This window comes from Saimiri boliviensis, chromosome 19 (assembly GCF_048565385.1).
Source record: "Saimiri boliviensis isolate mSaiBol1 chromosome 19, mSaiBol1.pri, whole genome shotgun sequence".
In the NCBI taxonomy this organism is placed as follows: Eukaryota; Metazoa; Chordata; class Mammalia; order Primates; family Cebidae; genus Saimiri; species Saimiri boliviensis.
This window is the reverse complement of record NC_133467.1, coordinates 40929433-40949772: the sequence shown is the minus strand read 5'-3', so window position 1 is coordinate 40949772 and position 20340 is coordinate 40929433. Positions and strand designations below refer to the sequence as shown.

General features: G+C 42.9%; 2 protein-coding genes across 9 annotated transcripts in view; one reads left to right on the top strand and one right to left on the bottom strand.

Annotated features, from left to right (window-relative positions):
* GPR89A (G protein-coupled receptor 89A) overlaps positions 1 to 8296 on the top strand; it is a 67097-nt gene extending 58801 nt beyond the window's left edge. For all 4 annotated transcript variants that reach the window (XM_039459837.2, XM_039459838.2, XM_074389710.1 and 1 more), the window contains 4 exons: positions 1868 to 1963; positions 4916 to 5005; positions 6089 to 6154; positions 6298 to 8296. In XM_039459837.2, coding sequence (XP_039315771.1) covers positions 1868 to 1963; positions 4916 to 5005; positions 6089 to 6154; positions 6298 to 6504 — 459 coding nt within the window. In that variant the 3' untranslated portion in view covers positions 6505 to 8296. The remainder of the gene's footprint in view (positions 1 to 1867; positions 1964 to 4915; positions 5006 to 6088; positions 6155 to 6297) is intronic.
* Positions 7840 to 20340, bottom strand: part of PDZK1 (PDZ domain containing 1) — a 45463-nt gene continuing 32962 nt past the window's right edge. For all 5 annotated transcript variants that reach the window (XM_039459830.2, XM_074389706.1, XM_074389707.1 and 2 more), the window contains 5 exons: positions 19210 to 19405; positions 16414 to 16610; positions 10761 to 10985; positions 9830 to 10120; positions 7840 to 7950 (listed from right to left, as the gene is read on the bottom strand). In XM_039459830.2, the coding sequence (XP_039315764.1) occupies positions 7897 to 7950; positions 9830 to 10120; positions 10761 to 10985; positions 16414 to 16610; positions 19210 to 19405 (963 nt within the window). In that variant the 3' untranslated portion in view covers positions 7840 to 7896. The remainder of the gene's footprint in view (positions 7951 to 9829; positions 10121 to 10760; positions 10986 to 16413; positions 16611 to 19209; positions 19406 to 20340) is intronic.

Genomic DNA, 20340 nt, shown 5'->3' with positions numbered 1-20340 from the left:
GGCATTTTAGCGCTAAACATTTCTTGCTATGTACTGCTATGATAGATCTCACAAAGTTTAATGAATTGTATTTCTCATCCAGTTCAAAATGCTGATTTCCCTTTGATTCCCTCTTTGATTCAGGGGTGATTTAGAAATGTGTTATAAAATATTTGAAGATCTTTCAAATATTACTCTCTGATTGATTTCTAATTTAATTTCGTGTGGTCTAAGAACATGCTTTGGATGATATGAATCTTTTAAAATGTATTGACTTGTTTCCTGTCCCAGACAGAATATAGTCAGTTGAGCTCAGCATGGTAAAAGTTTTACATGTGTGTGAGTAGGGTATGTATTCTGCTCTTGTGGGCAGGAGTGTTATATAAATGTCAATTATGTCAAATTGATTGATAGTATTATTAGTTTCTGACCGATTTTATCAATTATTGAGAGAGGGTATCCAGCTATTGTTTTGGATTTGTCCATTTCTTTTTTATTTCTATCAGTTTTGCTTTATGTATTTTGGAGCTCTGTCATTAAGTACATAAACATTTAGAATCATTGCGTACCCTTGTTGAAATGATCCTTTTATCATTTTGAAATGTCCATTTTAATATCTGGCGGTATTTTTGCCATGAAATCTGCTTCATCTGACATTATATAAACATTCTAGCTTTCTTTTTTTTGAGACAGAGTCTTGCTCTGTTGCCAGGCTGGAGTGCAGTGGCACCATCCAGGCTCACTGCAGCCTCCACCTCCCAGGTTCAAGCAGTTCTCCTGCCTCAGCCTCCCGAGTAGCTGGGGAAGCTAAGTATATGCTACCACGCCCAGCTAATTTTTGTATTTTTAGTTAGAGACAGGGTTTCACCATGTTGGCCAGGATGGTCTTGATCTCTTGACCTTGTGATCCACCCTTCTCAGCCTCCCAAAGTGCTGGGATTACAGGCATGAGACACCACGCCCAGCCCCTGACATTCTAGCTTTCTTTTGATTAATGTTAACATAATATATTTTTTCCATCTTTTTACTTTAAACCTATTTGTATCTTTATATCTATTACAGTGGATTTCTCGTTAAGCAGTGTATAGTTGAGTATTGCTTTTTTCTTTGATCTAACCATTTCATTGGCATGTTTAGACCAGGGATCAGCAATCCATAGCCCACAGGCCAAACCTAACCACTGCCTGCTTTTGGAAATAAAGTTTTATTGGAACACAGCCAAGCCCATTCATTTGCGTATGTCCGTGGCTGCTGTCGCACTCCAGTGGCAGAGCTTGCTCACCTGCTATGCAGACCATTTACATTTAATGTGATCATTGATGTGGTTTGATTTTATTTTTGATGTGGTTGGATTTTAAACTACTGTGTTACTGTTTCTTTTCATTGGTCCCATCTGTTCTTTTTTCTCTTTTTTCTTTCTTCAAACTGCTATCTTAGAGATTAATTATTTTTCATGATTCCATTTGATATCATTCGTTGACTTACTAGCTATAACTTCTTTTTTGTTATCTTGGTATTTGCTGTTAGAGCATTCAGAAAATGACCGCAAGGTATGACCCTGGGATTTCTTGATTCTCTTAATCTGACTTCATCTACCAGAATGTTACCTTTCTGGCTTCCGATAAATTAATGCATATATGCCATAGCTTTATTCCCCTTGACTCTTTACCAAAAAGAAAGATGGAGTTAATAGGGACTTTTTGTTTGCCTGTATATGAGTAGCCAAAAGAGATTTCCTATATATGGTTTGGATCGAGAGTAAAATTGCCTTTTTAGGAACATTGACCTGTAAGATATGTTGTAGTGATTAATTCATTAGTTTGAGTCACTTTTTGGAACAGTAAGTGATTGTTAAGATGCTCTAACGTAAAAGTCTACATCTTTGCAGGCCACCATCAATATCGTTTTTGATCGAGTTGGGAAAACGGATCCTGTCACAAGAGGCATCGAGATCACTGTCAATTATCTGGGAATCCAATTTGATGTAAGCATTCTATCGAGATCCTGGTTTGTCATGTTTCTTTCTGTTTTATCTGCCATAACTTCCATTGTTAAGATGATCATTCGCATGATTTAGGTACTGGCTTCTGCTTTTGTTCTTCCCACTCTCCTGTGTATATTTTGACAGATTCACATGGAAAAATTTTTTTAAAGTTAAATATATTTGAATTTTTTTTTTAAATTATACTTTAAGTTTTGGGGTATATGTGCAGATCGCGCAGGATTGTTACAGAGATATACACATGCCATGGTGGTTTGCTGCATCCATCCCCCCATCACCGACATTAGGTATTTCTCCTAATGTTAGCCCACCCCAGACTCCCCACACCCTGCTAGAAAATTTTTATATTTTGATGTATTCACATGGAAAATTTGTAAAAGGCCAGATTCTCTTAGCATAAAGCCAGAAGGAATAATGACTGATACTCAGTATTGTCATGGATGCTGATTATTTCTACAGTTGCTCCTTTGCTTCTCTGGACCCGGCTACCAGTTTACCATTTTCTCCCCACCAGAGTGTTCAGATACTTCTCTCTCTGATTCTTGATGAGCTCTGCAAACACACAACTCACCTTTGATGCCCCAAGGGAAAATTAACTACTAATTAGTGTTCTGTGCTAGAACTGAAATGATTTCTGCTGTAAGAAGTGATCTTTATCAGCTAATGTGGACCTTGGGCTAAAGATGGCAACTGTCGCCTATGCACAAAGTTGTTTTTTATTGTCTTTTTACCCGTTTCATAATACCACTGTCATAAACGCACCCTTGTCCTAATCGAAGTTCAGTGTCTTTATTCATAAACCAGAGCCAACGACTCTGACTGAATAGCACTCTAAGACCAACGTCAGGCCAGGCGCAGTGGCTCACGCCTGTAATCCTAGCACTTTGGGAGGCCGAGGCGGGTGGATCACCAGGTCAAGAGATCGAGACCATCCTGGTCAACATGATGAAACCCCGTCTCTACCAAAAATACAAAAATTAGCTGGGCACGGTGGCGCGTGCCTGTAGTCCCAGCTACTCGGGAGGCTGAGGCAGGAGAATTGCTTGAACCCAGGAGGCGGAGGTTGCGGTGAGCCGAGATCGCGCCATTGCTCTCCAGCCTGGGTAACAAGAGCGAAACTCTGTCTCAAAAAAAAAAAAAAAAAAAAAAAAGACACCAACATCACACTCTTAGTTCCAGTATAGACCATTTAGCTGTGCTATCAGCTTAAACACAGTCTGCATGCTACCCCCAGTCAGACATGCCCCGATCTCAAAGGGACTTGGATAAAATTAAAATGAACCAGAGCAAACTGAGCCCAATCCTTGAGAAACATCTCAACGTACGTGTTTCTTGATGCTAGATCAATAGTGTATCTTCTTTGAGTGTAAAGGAACATAGTATCTTTTCTTTGAGTAGTATACAAATTATATTAAGTATGCTTTACAGGCAAGGCACTGTGGCTCATGCCTATAGTCCCAGCACTTTGAGAGGCTGAGACAGATCCCTTGAGTCCAGGAGTTCCAGACCAGCCTGTGCAACAAAGTGAAACCCCATCCCTTTTTTTTTTTTTTTTTTTTTTTTTTTTTGAGACGGAGTTTCGCTCTTGTTACCCAGGCTGGAGTGCAATGGCGCGATCTCGGCTCACCGCAACCTCCGCCTCCTGGGCTCAGGCAATTCTCCTGCCTCAGCCTCCTAAGTGCTGGGATTACAGGCACGCGCCACCACGCCCAGCTATTTTTTTGTATTTTTAGTAGAGACGGGGTTTCACGATGTTGACCAGGATGGTCTCGATCTCTCGACCTCATGATCCACCCGCCTCGGCCTCCCAAAGTGCTGGGATTACAGGCTTGAGCCACCGCGCCCGGCTCGTGAAACCCCATCTCTACAAAAAAATAGAAAGATTAGCTGGACGTGGTAGCATGCACCTGTAGTCCCAGCTACGCAGGGGGCTGAAGCAGGAGGATCACTCGATCTGGGGGAGGCAGAAGTTGCAATGAGCTGATACAGTGCCACTGCACTCCAGTGTAGGCGACAGAGTGAGACCCCTGTCTCAAAAACCAACAAAAAGTATGCTTTGCTCTTGTTGCATTTGTGTTTTCTTCATTTAAGTGTTTTACTGGGCTGAATTTTTAGCAATGCTTTTCCTTTTCCTCACTTTTTGAGGACACTTAATGGCCATGTATGTATACAATCTATAATTCATCTGTTTATACTCCAAATTTTGTTATTCTGAATAACAAATCTTTTAGATGTTAGTAATAGCAGCTCCCTTTCAGAAACTTTTTAGAACTGAATCAAACACAGGGTCCCAAAACGCCTTCTCACTATGAAGCACTGCAGGAGGAGAAAAAGTATTATGTGGTTCCAGTGAAGTGCAGCTATTTCCTCGAATGTAGCTGAGAATGTCTACATACTCTTTTGTTAAAAAGAGAAAGATTCCTTGAAGTCTTAATGGTTAGGGAACTGTTATTCATAGAGATTGAAAATAATCAAGCTATTATTTCGTTTCCTTTTCATTCCCATTTTTCATTCATCATAGTAAAACTGTACCATTACTTCCATGTTTTTTCTGATTTATTATTATTATCACTTCTCTGTACTTGCTGCCAGCCATAGTGACTCATGCCTGTAATATCAACACTTTAGGAGGCTGATCTGGGAGTATTACTTGAGCCCAGAAGTTTGAGATCAGGCTGGACCACATAGCAAGACCCTGGCTCTACAAAACATAAAAAATGTTAAGGTTTCAGTAAGTCCGCTGATTAAGATGCCCACTGCAGTGTGTCTGTAGGTGGTTTTTGCCACTTAATCGCCTTCCTCTCTCCCTGAAGAAAAAAAAAGAATCAGGTAGGGTCGAATGAAGTTCCCTCTCACAGTCATGTAAATGATCAGCACATAGTTTAGCCTTTCCATCTCTCTGAACAGAGATTTAGCAGATTTGTTTTCTTCCAGGTGAAGTTTTGGTCCCAACACATTTCCTTCATTCTTGTTGGAATAATCATTGTCACATCCATCAGAGGATTGCTGATCACTCTTACCAAGGTATGTTTTATCACAGTGTTAAAAAGTACTGCTTATCATTTGTTTAATTAAATACAGTACCATGAGATAATTTTACCCAATTAAGAATTCTGCCTCCTGAGACTTTAAACAACAGTCCCAAGTATTTAAAAGACATACAACATAATTTTTAAAAAGTTAAACTACTACATAAATTGATGATGATATATTTACATCATATACCAATTATAGATAAGTATGTTTACCAAAGGTCATAGAGTAAGATATGGGTCTGTTTCGTTCACTGATGGTGCCATGAACCTAGCACATGGTAGGCAGGTATTCGGATATTTGAGATTAGAAGAAGAATTGCGAGATCACTTATAGAGAAGATACGGAAGTAGGGGAACAGAATACAGTAAGTCCTCAATGTCGTCAATAGGTTCTTGGAAACAGCACTTTAAGCAGAATTATATACACCAAGTCCTCAGAAAAAGTTTCATTCAACATTTCATTATGATGTTGATGAGAAAATGTGGTTTGGTTATGCATCATTTCACTTAAAATCTCAGTTTCCAAGACCCTATAAATGGCACTAAATAAGGACCTACTGAATTCAGCTGTTTTCTAATCAATGTAGGAAGACTTCATGGAGGTGGAAAGTGAATCCTCTCTGATAGGAAAGGTAGGGATTTAGAATCCAGGAGCTGTTGAAATGGAAGAGAAGGGGCTGGGACAGGAAGAGATCTTTAGTCAGCTGGCACAATTTTAGAAAGAGCGCAGGAGCCTAGTAACAATTGCAAATGCTTGGAGTGGGCTGGAGTGCTCCGACTTAATGTTTTATAGTGATGTCAAGTCATACATATCACATAGTTCCTGAAGTTTGACAGCAATAGGAATCCTTTCATATGTTATGTAATTAAATTGCCTGCAGGGAAAACTATACCTTTTTCAGCAGCCTAAATTAAGTCTCTTGTTTATAGTCTTAATCATATTGTTCTATACAGGACCGTGGCATGGAAGAGCCCCTTTTAATCAAATGCTGACCCTAATTTCTTACTGTTCAGGACACAGGAATCTAACCGTGTGGCACACATTTACATTTATCTCCCTCTTTCTTGACAGTTCTTTTATGCCATCTCTAGCAGTAAGTCCTCCAATGTCATTGTCCTGCTATTAGCACAGATAATGGTAAGTTCAATGAGTTAGCTTGATGTTTACAACTGTCAAGTCTCAGAAATGTGCTTGATACTTTCAAGACTTTTAATAATTTCTTTTGTCCTCCTCCTGGCTACATTTAGAGTCACTTCTGGATTCATTCATTTGACTTACAGGGCATGTACTTTGTCTCCTCCGTGCTGCTGATCCGAATGAGTATGCCTCTAGAATACCGCACCATAATCACCGAAGTCCTCGGAGAGCTGCAGTTCAACTTCTATCACCGTTGGTTTGATGTCATCTTCCTGGTCAGCGCTCTCTCTAGCATACTGTTCCTCTATTTGGCTCACAAACAGGCACCAGAGAAGCATATGGCACCTTGAACTCAGGCCTACTACAGACTGTTAGAGGCCAGTGGTCTCAAAATTTAGATATAAGAGGAGAAGGAAATGGAGGGAGCCAGGGCCTGACATTTTACGAACACACACGCTGCCGTGGTAGCATTGTTTACCGCTAGCATACTCCTTCCCGCCAGGTGATACTAGGATCACGAGTCGCATCAGCCAGAACGTGAGGGAGAGAAGTCACTCAAGACAGTACTCAGCAGAGAGTGTCCTGTGTGGACTTGAGGCGGGTGCAAAAGCGGAGAGGAGCCAAGAAACTAAAGGGGAAAAATACACCGGAACTCTGGGGCAAGAGATGTCTGCGGTAGCTGGGCCAAACACAGAGGATTTCCGTCTTAAGGTTCACATGGAGAAGGTTACAGCTTTCGCCTGAGATTGACTGTCATTAAAACGAGAGATCGTAACACTTTGGCCTTAAGTTCATTTTATCAGGCGTAGCTTGGTATTATGCTTGTGTGACCTAACATAAGTTAGCATCCCATCCCTCCTCACCGGACCCTGCCGCGTTAAAATAACCAAGAGGCTTCCGTTCTTTTCCGGGAAAGGGACGGTGTATACCTGAAACAGATTCTACCAAAAGAGAGACTTCAGGTATGTCAGTTTTTCCTGATTTCCTGTTAACTTGGTATTTATACCCTACATTCAATTCGGTAGTGATGTGATTTTTTTTTTTTTTTTTCTATCTGCCCCTCATGCTGTGGGGTGAAACCATGAATAACTTGACTAGGGGAATAAGTCACTTGTGAAAGAAAAATGAAGATTTTTAGAACACTCAGACATGCAATTTAAGAAAATTCTGAATTTTATTACTAAGGCCTTATTCTCTATTGTATTTGGGGTTTCTAGAGACAAGTGAAGGTTAAAGCATAAAAAGTGAATCCAAAACAAAAACACGTATCAAGCATACTCAAAAGACGGTTGTTAATGGTTATTTACTCTAGCAACCACAACATTGTTAAAAAAAAAAAAAAAAAAAAAGCACAATTTTAACAGGCTTATCTGCCAAGATGCTTTAATGGGCAGCTGTCACCTATACAGAGTTATGAATCATTTTTGGTGCTCAAGGAACCTGTAGAAGTAAGAGACATCATACAGAGAAATGTAGTTAAGTGAAGCTTGGAAGAGATCACATGAAAAGAGTCTAGCTCCTGCCTTATCTCTTCCTATGTTAACCATAAATTAGCCGACAGCAATAGCCGCCAGTAAGACAAATAATAACAGAAGACAGTCACACACGATGAATGGGTTCCAGTGAAAGTTTTCTTCTAGAGAGACAGGAAACAGGTGGCAGCTCCTTCCTTGAGAAAGGATTCCTATTAAATTCCCAGAAACAACTCTCAGATAAACCGCCAAAGCTATGACTTGTTTTCATCACATCTCTGTATCTTCAGCATTGGAAGAAGAATGTGAGGCTGTACTGTGGGCCTGTGTAAAAGACAAATAATTTACAAGGGATGGTCTAGCCTAGGGCTGCATGACTTAAGTCAGGGAGTAGAGTTGCTCACTAGAAGTCAGGTGACCTGAATTCTACACTTGACTGTTTCAACATGTTGTTTGACATGTTAACAAATTCCTTAATGTCTGTTTATATGTTTTCTTGTAAGACTAGGATAGGAGTCCTGGCGCGGTAGCTCACGCCTGTAATCCCAGCACTTTGGGAGGCCAAGGCGGGTGGATTACCTGAGATCAGGAGTTCAAGACCAGGCTGACCAACATGGTGAAACCCCGTCTCAAAAAAAAAAAAAAGAAAAAAAAAAAAAAAGACTAAGGATACTATAGTACTATAATTAACTTCCTAAAGAGAAAGTACAGAATTTTTAAAAGACAGCTAGAATAGTCTTTATATAAGCATTCTAGAATACAAATCAGTGGGCATTGTGTGTGTTCATTAAACCGAGTTTATTCAAGTTAGTATTCCACCAGTTAGAATTAAATTAATGGAAAAAACAACAACATTGAGTTAAACTTTTTTAGAGTCTTGGCTTTGCTATAAATTTCCTTTATGAACCTGGATACATCCGTTTACTTTTGGACCTCGAATTCCTCTATGAAAAATTGGGCAAAAATATAAAACAAACTTACCAAGAAATTTAATCCAAATATATATAGAATGCTTCATCTTTCCTAGTAATAAAACTGGATTACCTGTCGATTATTTTAAACAATATTGTCTATAACTGTCACCATTTACATGCTCGATATGAGCCAGGAACTATTCAAAGCACTTTAATATAGTTGAGAATTATCTTAGTTAACATGATCCTGATAACAAGGCTATAAATTATCCCTGTTTTATGGGTGGAAAAACTGAGGAACAGAACAAATAAATCTGTTTTCCCACAGCTGACAAATGACAGAACCAGAATTCATACCAAGATCATCCGATTCAGGCTTTTCTGGGGGTGCCCATTACAATACTGATAAACTTTTTACTTGTTATCAGCTCTAGACAATAGCTGTCAACTGCGTGCTATGAAAGAAACCTGTTGTCCTTACACTGCCTCCTGCCCTCTACAATCACTTGTTAGTTATTTTTACATTGTCATTTCAAGTTTTTTGTTTTTTTTTGTTGTTGTTTTTTTTGTTGTTGTTGTTGTTGTTTTTGAGACGGAGTTTCGCTCTTGTTACCCAGGCTGGAGTGCAATGGCGCGATCTCGGCTCACCGCAACCTCCGCCTCCTGGGTTCAGGCAATTCTCCTGCCTCAGCCTCCTGAGTAGCTGGGATTATAGGCACGCGCCACCATGCCCAGCTAATTTTTTTTTTTTTTTTTTTTTTGAGACGGAGTTTCGCTCTTGTTACCCAGGCTGGAGTGCAATGGCGCGATCTCGGCTCACCGCAACCTCCGCCTCCTGGGCTCAGGCAATTCTCCTGCCTCAGCCTCCTAAGTAGCTGGGATTACAGGCATGCGCCACCACACCCAGCTAGTTTTTTGTATTTTTAGTAGAGATGGGGTTTCACCATGTTGACCAGGATGGTCTCGATCTCTCGACCTCGTGATCCACCCACCTCGGCCTCCCAAAGTGCTGGGATTACAGGCTTGAGCCACCGCGCCCGGCTAATTTTTTTGTATTTTTAGTAGAGACGGGGTTTCACCATGTTGACCAGGATGGTCTCGATCTCTCGACCTCGTGATCCACCCGCCTCGGCCTCCCAAAGTGCTGGGATTACAGGCTTGAGCCACCGCGCCCGGCCATTTCCAGTTTTTAAAGAAATCTGTAGCAAACAGACATTAAATATGCTCATTAGGGACTGTACCCACACTCTAGTGAATTAGATCACGAAAAGAAACAGACCACCACTCACCCGTTCTTTTGCCGTGTGCGAGTCAGGCTCCGACTCCACCACTGTTCCTTCTTTAGAATCTGGAGGGCTGTCAAGTGGATCAGCCAGGGAGGAAACAATAGGGATTTTCTTAGCTTGGAAATAATCATAGGCTTGCTTCCCACAGACTAAAAGTGTGACATTCTTCCCACTGCTCTGGATTCTATCCACCACCTTCTCATAGGGTTCCTCCAGCACATTCACCCCATTCACTTCGATGATGATATCCTCATCCTCCAGCCCAGCCGAGTCGGCAGGGCCACCCTTCTGTACCTGTGAACAGAAGTCCTGAGTTACCAATTCAAGTACAGAGAAGGGCACGTCAGACTAGCTCTCCTTCAGGGCAGAGATGAGAGGAGTTCAAGAATTTATTCTTAATCGTGTTACTGTTTCTCCTTGAGGTATAGAAGTTGAGCAAGGTGTTCTGATGCTTTTCTATTTATGAAAGCTGTAACTTCCATACTCACATGATTAATAGTATTATAAATCATGGTTCAGTGTCATGTCATGTCTTCTGGGAAGAAGCGGGGTAAACAGGTCCCCCTTCGTCAGAGCTACAGGGAGTCTTCTCACTATCAGTCCCTAGAGGGTCAGCGGTGTTACGCCAGGTGCACAGAAGCAAACAAGTATGACTGACGGACAGGGTTGATAGTGACCGTCAGCTAGAGTCAAGTCACTCACACTGTTTGGAACAGATGGTTGAGGAACAAAAAAAAATGTGAGCTTATGACACACTGGGAGCTAACCTGAAGGGTATGGGACCATGACAACCTTTATCTGAACCCAAGTGAGACCCTCAGTGGACGCCTTCAACGTAGTCTCTCTACTAAGCCATCAGTGGGCGGGAGAAGCTGAGACTATCCTAACTGTGGCTGTGTTTGTTGGGCTGCGGGAACCAGATTACCATACATACCTCTTTGATGAATGAGCCTGGCAGACCCCGAATCGAATTTAAGTGAAAGCCGTAGCCATTTTCACCTTTAGCCAGCCTGCAGAGTTTAGGCTTATGATCTACTTCCTCTGTAGTATCTGACGGACTTGAGACTTTCAGAGAAGCGGAAGTAGGAGCTGGAGCCTCCTTGACAGAGCCATTGGGCAGTTCTTGACTTCGATAGTAGAGAAATGGAGAAAAATGAGCCTTTTGAAAAATAAAGGGAAAAAACATTAATTGTAACCGAATAGTTATACTTTGTTAAATGTGCTAATTTTTAAGGAATCATACGTATCATACACTTTGCTTCCAGATATGTTCGATTGTAGGCTGTAAAATTTCTCTACTGCCCCAACCAGGAAAGGTGTAAGATTGCACTTTGTTATGGAGTAACGTGTGTGTACGTGTACACAAATGTACACATGAACATAAAACCAGTATAGGATGCTGTACAAGGATCTAAAAAGATGTCTAAAAGATTGCCGGTTTCTTCTGAGTCCATGATAGTGATCAATTCACTCAGCAATCTATACCTAATCCCCCGCTGCGAAATGACCCATGACTGACCAGCCCAGTACCTCATGCAAAGTACCTCCTTCCTGCCTTTCCTTTCAGAAAGATGGTCTTTCAGAGCTCCTTAGACACATTAGAAAAAGTAAAACACAAGACACTCGTGATGGTTAACGTTAGGTACCAACTTGACTGGATTAAGGAATACCTAGAAACCCAGTGAGGCATTATTTGGGTGTGTGTCTGAGGGTGGTTCCAGAGGGGATGAGCGTGCAAGTCCAGATGAACTCAGAAAAGGCAACGGTGTCCGTCTGTCTGCTGGAGCTTGGATACACTCTTCCTCTCCTGTGCTTGGACGTCAGAACTCCAGGTTCTCAGGCCTTTGAACTCCCAAGATTGACACTGGCAGCCCACCAGGTAGAGTCTCAGGCCAAATGCCAAATGCACAGAAAGAAACAAGTGTAACCGCCAATCAGGGTTGACGCCGGTAGTGTGGCTCAGTCAGATTTGGACTGGGATCCCAGGGTCTCAGGCTTGAAGACAGCCTGTCGTGGGGTTTCTCAGCCTCCACAATCACACAAGCCAGTTCCCCTAATCAATCTCCTCTCATACCTGTGTCTATATATCCTATTAGATCTGTCTCTCTGGAGAATGCTGATATAACACGATTTTTATCACTATCTGAAGACTCAAAGCTACCGAAAGAGACCAACCCACATACACTGTAGTAATTGGTGAGAGGGTGACAGCTATTAGTTGGTTACATATTGTAACAAAAGTTAATTCCAAGCCCTGCTGCTTCCCAACACCCTCCCCTTCCAGTGCTGGCATCTTCTGTACTTACTTTACTACATATTGTTGTAACCATTAGCTGTCACTTACGCCTAACTCTCAAACATCTTTAAGCACTTCTAATTCATATCAACTCCCAGACCATCCATGTGAAGAAATGGTCTTGAATACCGAAGAGGCATAGAACAGAAACATTATTGATTTTTTTAAATAGAATTAAGAGCCTAACTGGCCGTTTCCGTTGAGGCAATTAGAAGGGTGGACCTGGGTATGGTATGGTCCTGGATCAGCAGCTAAATAGCTGCCCACAAGGGTCCAGAACATTTGTTGGCAATGAATAGGAAATTGAGCAATGGAAGGTGAGCATAGTGTGGGCGCTACTTCAAATTGCACTGTTTTGCAGCCTGGCTAAAATTAGATTTTGAGTCCTCTGGCTCTCATCTGTCTTACCACAAGACCACACCTCCTTCCTCTCTGTGTGAGAATACCACCAGCACAGAACCTCCTGCTTACCCAGTTCAACTAACTTCAGACCTTTCAGTGATACGCTTGCAACAGTTCCACAATGGAGTCTTTCTCTTTAAAATATGGAAAATTACCAGGTGACTCATTACATGCACAAATACCTCTGATAACACCACCTGAACAAGCACATCAACTATCTGACAGTCACAGCTCATCTTGAAGCAAAAAGTGTAGTAACATTAAAACACTCAATGAGATTGTGGCCGGGCTTGGTGGCTCATGCTTGAAATCCCGATACTTTGGGAGGCTAGGGTGGGCAGATGACTTGAGCTCACGAGTTTGAGACCAGCCTGGTCAACATGATGAAACCTCATCTCTACTAAAAATACAAAAATGAGATCGGCCGTGGTGGCTCACACCTGTAATCCAAGCACTTTGGAGGCCGAGGCAGGCGGATCACCTGAGGTCTGGAGTTCAAGACCAGCCTGGCCAACATGGTGAAACCCCATCTTTATTAAAATGTGTATGTATAAATTAGCCAGGTATAGTAGCAGGTGCCTGTAGTCCCAGCTACTCAAGAGGCTGAGGCAGGAGAATCACTTGAACCCAGGAGGCAGAGGTGAGCCAAGAACATGCCATTGCACTCCATCCTGGGCAATAGAGGGGGGCTAAAAAAAAAAAAAAAAAAAAAAAAACACGATGACTTTTTTTTTTTTTTTTTGAAACAGAGTCCTGCTTTGGCACCAGGCACCAGGCTGAAGTGCAGTGGCGCGATCTCGGCTCACTGCACCCTCTGCCTCCCAGGTTCAAACAATTCTCCTGCCTCAGCCTCCCAAGTAGCTGGGACCACAGGCACGTGCCGCCACGCCCAGCTAATTGTTGTATTTTTTTTTTAGTAGAGATGGGGTTTCACCATGTTGGCCAGGCCGTAGCCTCCCAAAGTGCTGGGATTACAGGCGTGAGCCACCGTACCTGGTTGGGATTTTATTTATGCTTCATTCAGATATTTGGGTGTCTAATTTGTGCCAGAGACTGCTAGAGGGGTTTGTTTTATTCACTAATATATCTCAAAGATCCACCCTCCACCCCAACCTACAGGGCTTACTTTGGAGAGGGGGGAAGGAGAGGATGAGGGCAGGCCTCTTTTTAGATCAGAGTTCTCTATTAACCAAAACAGCAAAATGACAGTTAAATCATTCTATAAGATCAGGAGGGGGTCAGAATCCCCTTACAACAAACAACTTCAGCCACCGCCTCCAATTCCTGCTTGACTTTTTCTGCCGAATGCGAAATGACTCATTCGTGGCAGCTGCAGTTGGTTTTTGTTTTTGTTTTTGTTTTTGTTTTTGTTTTTAAAGACGGGGTTTCACCATGTTGGTCAGGCTGGTCTTGAACTCCCGATCTCAGGTGATCTGCCCGCCTCAGCATCCAAAGTGCTGGGATTGCCGGCGTGAGCCACCACATCCAGCCTCTGCAGTTGGCTCCCTGTGGCTTCTCTGGTCCTGCTGTGCCCCACAGGACATCTTTAAAAAATGTGTGCTCCTCCTTACATGTAATAGTCAGAGAGCATCTTTCGAATTCCTGACGATGCTCTCTTCTCCAAAGCCCTGCTCAAGATAAATGCTCACGTGGTGGCTTCCGAAACCTCTTCCCTAGTTACCGTTTTCATTGGCCGTCCTAAAGCGGGTTCTCAAAACCAGGCACAGTATTAACAAATAGAACATTTAGACAGGTGAGGCATTATTCTACGGCTCTAAATATTCCAATTTAACCCTCATAGCCACCCTTCACTGTAGCTACAAAGATCTACCCTCCACCCCATTGTACAACTAAGGAAATTAAAGCACGCAGAGAGAGAGTAACTACATTACCAGGAGTTCCAGGTATGGTCTGGCCAAGTAAGTACCGTAAGATGGTCATCTCCCGCAGCCAAGTGTCAGTCAGTTTTAAAATGGCCGTTTTTGGATGGCGCAGCTACTTAGAGTATCAAGTTTCTGGTCTTTTTTTTTTTTTTTTTTTTTTTTTTTTGAGACGGAGTTTCGCTCGTTACCCAGGCTGGAGTGCAATGGCGCGATCTCGGCTCACCACAACCTCCGCCTCCTGGGTTCGGGCAATTCTTCTGCCTCAGCCTCCTGAGTAGCTGGGATTACAGGCACGCGCCACCATGCCCAGCTAGTTTTTTTGTATTTTTTTTTTTTTTTTTAAGTAGAGACGGGGTTTCACCATGTTGACCAGGATGGTCTCGATCTCTCGACCTCGTGATCCACCCGCCTCGGCCTCCCAAAGTGCTGGGATTACAGGCTTGAGCCACCGCGCCCGGCTCTGGTCTTTTTCTTTAGTCCTCAAATCAGGTCTCACCATTTGGTATTCATACACTTTACTTTTAGTGTATTACTTTTAGTGTACTTTTCAAGTATAGTACTTGAAATTTATTCTTATTTCTTTAGTTTTTAGTCTATCCTAAATAATTTTGAATATTAATTACACTCTCCAACACATGAATTATCTAGTACCCCCACTTTAAGTTTTTTGTTTGTTTGGTTTTTGTTGTTGTTGTTGTTTTTTAAGACGGGGTTTCACCATGTTGGTCAGGCTGGTCTTGAACTCCTGCCCTCAGGTGATCTGCCCGCCTTGGCCTCCAAAGTGCCCCGTGCCCAGCCTGAGCCACCATGCCCAGCCAAGTATGTTAATATATTTTCCATATCTCCTTTCAACTTTAATTAGCTGGTTAGGAGGCCAGGAGTGGTGGCTCACTCCTGTAATCCAAGCACTTTGGAGGCCAAGGCAGGCGGATCACCTGAGGGCTGGAGTTCAAGACCAGTCTAATCAACATGGTGAAACCCCATCTTAAAAAAAAAAAAAAAAATTAGCTGGTTAGGAACAAGTAGCATGCCATTAAAGACTTCTATTCAGGTTGATGTCAAGTATTTTCTGGGTATGACTGTTGAAGTAACTAAAAAAGGCATTAAACCAATTCAGTGTTTAATCCTGCTTACAAGATTACCTTGAAATATCTCATGCAAATGTGCTGAGGAGGAGTATGGTCCAAGAATTTGGGTTCAGATACTGGCTTCAGTTTTCACTGAAGCTGCGTGACTTTGTTTGGCAAAGTACTTAATCTCTCTAAGCTTCAGTTTCCTAATCTATGAGGAGGGCCTAATATATCACCACCCATCATATTCCTCCCTCTGTATCATTTATTTTGGAATTCGCTATTATTGTATTTACAGAGAACATTTATCTTGTTCCTCTTTACGATCAACACTTAGCAAGACAGATGGTACTTAGAAGGCCCCCAGATCTGTTAAACTAGACTGAACCTCAATTCTTGTGTTAAATGTGTTTAAAAAAAAAAACAAAAAACTTAAAACATGCAGTAGTAGGTGTTATGATAAAGAGCTGTTAAGAGAAAATAAAGTTAGTTTCACTCAGCTTGGTCTTGGTCTGTTTCTCTTTCATTTGCTAAGCGTTTACAAGCTGTTTAATAATCCTTTCTAGGCTTTTACATGCCGTTGATAGAACTTAACTGACCTAAAGCTTAAAATCTAATTGTGCCCTATTTGGGGACCAATTTCATTTCCAGACTTAACGTTCTCCATAGATTTTCTCAGATCACCAAGAGTAAGTCACATTCAGAAATTGTTTGAAAAATCTTAAGAACCAAGCACTTAAAACTCAGGTTATCAATCATTTGGCATTCTCTTGTCACGACCAATTGGAGCTTCAGTTGAGCCTTCATGACGATTGTTACGCCTCTTCCAGTTTAAGGAGCAAAGTCCTAACTCAGTGCCAAGTTTGAGGGCAGGAGTGAATGGGCCCGGCCTTACTCTTACTGCCCGAGTATATGGCTATTACTCCGATTACTTACCAGTCTGTACATGTTGTCCGTCTCTTTGTCTACCACCAACAGTGAAGTCTGATCTCCACCCTTTCTGATCATTTCCACCACACCGTCATGATCCAGGGTTTCCACAGACTCGCCGTTGACAGCAACTAGTAGGTCATTGTTCTTCAAGCCGGCCTCTTCCGCTGGACTTCCGGGATCTATGTCCTTGATGATTTGACCTACCCTCCCCCCACCCCCAAAAGTGAAATTATCAGTAAGTCCCCTAGAAAAATAAACAGATTTTCTGCTGGAGCCCAAAGTCCTGATGAAATAGATATAAAAGGCATGCTGAGTATAACTACCATCCCTTCTGCCAAATCCCGGAAAGCTTATCAACACATTATCTGGGTTTGTTTCCTGCTCAGAACTCGCTCCAGGAAGTAACCCAGCCATTAATGAAGGAGTCTTAATGGAAATAATCATGTTACTAAAAGTATCTGACATTCAGTTTTGGCAAAATAGCGTGCTAAAAGTCTGCAAGTTCCCAGGAAGTCAGTGGGCACATTTGTAGCCACGTGTCTCATGTAAAAGCTGTCATAAAAGGCGGGGAAGGATAAAGAACAAAACCCAAAACTCTGGACCTTAAGAAAGCCACGCTGGCATTTTAGTAGCAATTGGACGTGTTCGGTGGTGACTGTATTTGTACGTACACTCCTCAAGGATGTGCCTTCGGCCTTCTGACTTCAACTATCTTTACCGGATGCCACCAGAGCGCTCACTTTTTTTCTTTTCTTTTTTTTTTTTTTTTTAAGATGGGGTTTCACCATATTGGTCAGGCTGGTCTCGAACTCCTGACCTCAGGTGATCCACCCGCCTCAGCCTCCCAAAGTGCTGGGATGACAGGCGTGAGCCACCGCGCCCGGCTTTTTTTTTTTTTTAAAACAAGCTCCTGTTTCACTTTTCCAACTAGCTGCTGGGTATCTCCAACAAAATACCTCACCTATCTCTCAACTGTAATGTATTCAAACCAAAAATCAGCTCGGCCCATTCTCCATCCCAAGGACCCTCGTCTTGGTTACCCGTTAGTGGAGTGACATCCTCCCAGTCACCAACACTTAGCAACTGATTCTTCCCCAGCATCCAGTGCCCGTATCTAGATGACGGTTAAGTCCTCTGACGCTCCCGTCATGCCTTACACATCCCCCTTCCTCTACCCTGAATGCAGTTTGGACTAATCCCTGCCGAGAATTCTACCTAAACAATAACAGCACCCTTCCCACTGCTCACCCTGCCCCGGTCCTTCACTTAGATACAGATCTGCCTTCAGATCCATCTCAGGAACCATTCCTGACCAAGTCACTCCCTGGTGCAACAGAATGAGCGTGGAGTTTGGAAGTAAACAACTGTTTCACCTTACATAATCACTGTATCTTCTCCAAGTCCTCCGTTTCAGCAATTCTTGCATAATTGTCAGGAGTAACTGAGACGTGCAAAGCCCCCAAGATATTACAGGCGTTTTCTTCTCCCTTACACTGCTCAAAAAACAACTCCCCATCGTCTAATGAGCCAAGTCCAAACTGGTCAATCTTGCATCCAGGCCCCCTTCTCACCTCTCTCCAACCTGCCCTTCCAGTGAATTCTTACACTCCACATCACATGCCAATCAAACTGTCCGTCTCCTGGCTGTTCACATGACTCCTGCCTTCCTGGAATGATCTTCCTCGCCCCAGCTCTGTCTACTTTCCCAAATCTATTCATGTTACAACGCCTGAACTCAAGTACCACCCCTACCATGAGGGCTTCTGGTAGGTACCTTTTTAGTGAGAAAAGTTTACTCTAACCTGGAATTACCACAGTGCTTGACCGGCCCCTGCACGAAGGTATTTCCCTCTATCTCCCTTCGTTAATGCACGTAAGTCTCTTCTCTACTGAGTGGTAGGCTCCTTGACTAAAGAATTCTGCCTGATTCATGTGATACTCTTTCTCCAAGGCACTGAGCATGTTTTTACAAAATAAACCAAATTCAGGCCGGGCGCGGTGGCTCAAGCCTGTAATCCCAGCACTTTGGGAGGCCGAGGCGGGTGGATCACGAGGTCGAGAGATCGAGACCATCCTGGTCAACATGGTGAAACCCCGTCTCTACCAAAAATACAAAAAAAAAATTAGCTGGGCATGGTAGCGCGTGCCTGTCATCCCAGCTACTCAGGAGGCTGAGGCAGGAGAATTGCCTGAACCCAGGAGGCGGAGGTTGCGGTGAGCCGAGATCGCGCCATTGCACTCCAGCCTGGGTAACCAGAGCGAAACTCCGTCTCAAAAAAAACAAAAACAAAAAAAAACCAAATTAATATTTGATGAATTAATGTAAACAGTGAAAATAGCAACTTAGGAGTGACTAACAGTTTATACGGCCTGAACTCATGTTCTTTTATGTATTTACCTTCCCTGAAAGACCTAGTGCTCTTCTATTGAAGAGGTCCAGCAGCGTGCTATAGCTGGCTCACACCGGCTCACAAAAGCCAATCCTATGCAATACTTCTTTGTGTTCAGTGACATGTATTCGTTAAGCTGAAATTCGACATGGGGGAGTTTTTACATCACAAAAAACAAATGCTACCAATTTGGACTTTTCCGCCCCGCCAGAGCCATCTTACCAGGATACAAATTCTGCCTCATCATTCAGCTATGGAAACTTGAGGATGCCCAATATCAGACCCTCATGTGACACAGAATCTGACCCAGCTGTGCCTCCTAGTTTCTTGCTGTGCCGGAACTCTGGAGTCAAACTGGGATGAGGAATTTGTCGGTTACACTGCGAAACTTCCTGTTCTTGTGCGTTACCTTTCTGTTCGGGGCCTGCCCTCAGGTAGAAACCGTAACCATCCCTTCCCTTCCTCATCTCCACGATTCGGGGCTGGTGGGGTAACAGTTTCAAACTGGCTGTTTCCCTTTTGAATTGTATCTGCTGCTCACGGAGATGCTTGTCAGTTTCTTTGTCCACCAGCAGGAACATGACCCGGCTTCCTGACTTCTTCACCTGCAACGGCACACGCAGATGAGGAGCCACGTCAACCCCGAGAACAATGTAGGGAAAAAACAGTTTCTGTATAAAGGCTCACGGTCTCCAGTTCCACAAAAGATGAGGGATAGAAGGCCTGCTTTTAAGCTGTAATAAATACTACATCCGGCCGGGCGCGGTGGCTCAAGCCTGTAATCCCAGCACTTTGGGAGGCCGAGGCAGGTGGATCACGAGGTCAAGAGATCGAGACCATCCTGGTCAACATGGTGAAACCCCGTCTCTACTACAAATACAAAAATTAGCTGGGCATGGTGGCGCGTGCCTGTCATCCCAGCTACTCAGGAGGCTGAGGCAGGAGAATTGCCTGAACCCAGGAGGCGGAGGTTGCGGTGAGCCGAGATCGCGCCATTGGACTCCAGCCTGGGTAACGAGAGCGAAACTCCGTCTCAAAAATAATAATAATAATAAAGTAAATAAATAAATAAATAAATAAATACTACATCCTACCAGCTGACTGATAGGTATCTACCTCCACTTCTATAGCTGTTTTTCCCTTCCTTGTGACCTACCCACGTAGGTACAAAGCCCAAGAAGGAGCTAGAATTCAGAAAACCCATAAAAGTGTGTAGATAAAGGCAACAATAGGAGTTTGGAGAAAAAGAAAGCAAAGGTCCACTTCAAAAAATCATTCTACAAAGAGAAGTTGGTCAATTTTTAAGGTTCCATGTGACCTCAAAGGAAAATCTGTTATCCTCCACTTCCTATAAAACATTTCAGTATTGCTGGGCGCAGTGGCTCACGCCTGTAATCCAGCACTGTGGGAGGTCGAGGTGGGCAGATCACCTGAGGTTAGGAGTTCGAGACCAGCCTGACCAACATGGAGAAACTCCTTCTCTTCTAAAAATACAAAATTAGCCAGACATGGTGGTGAATGTCTGTAATCCCAGCTACTT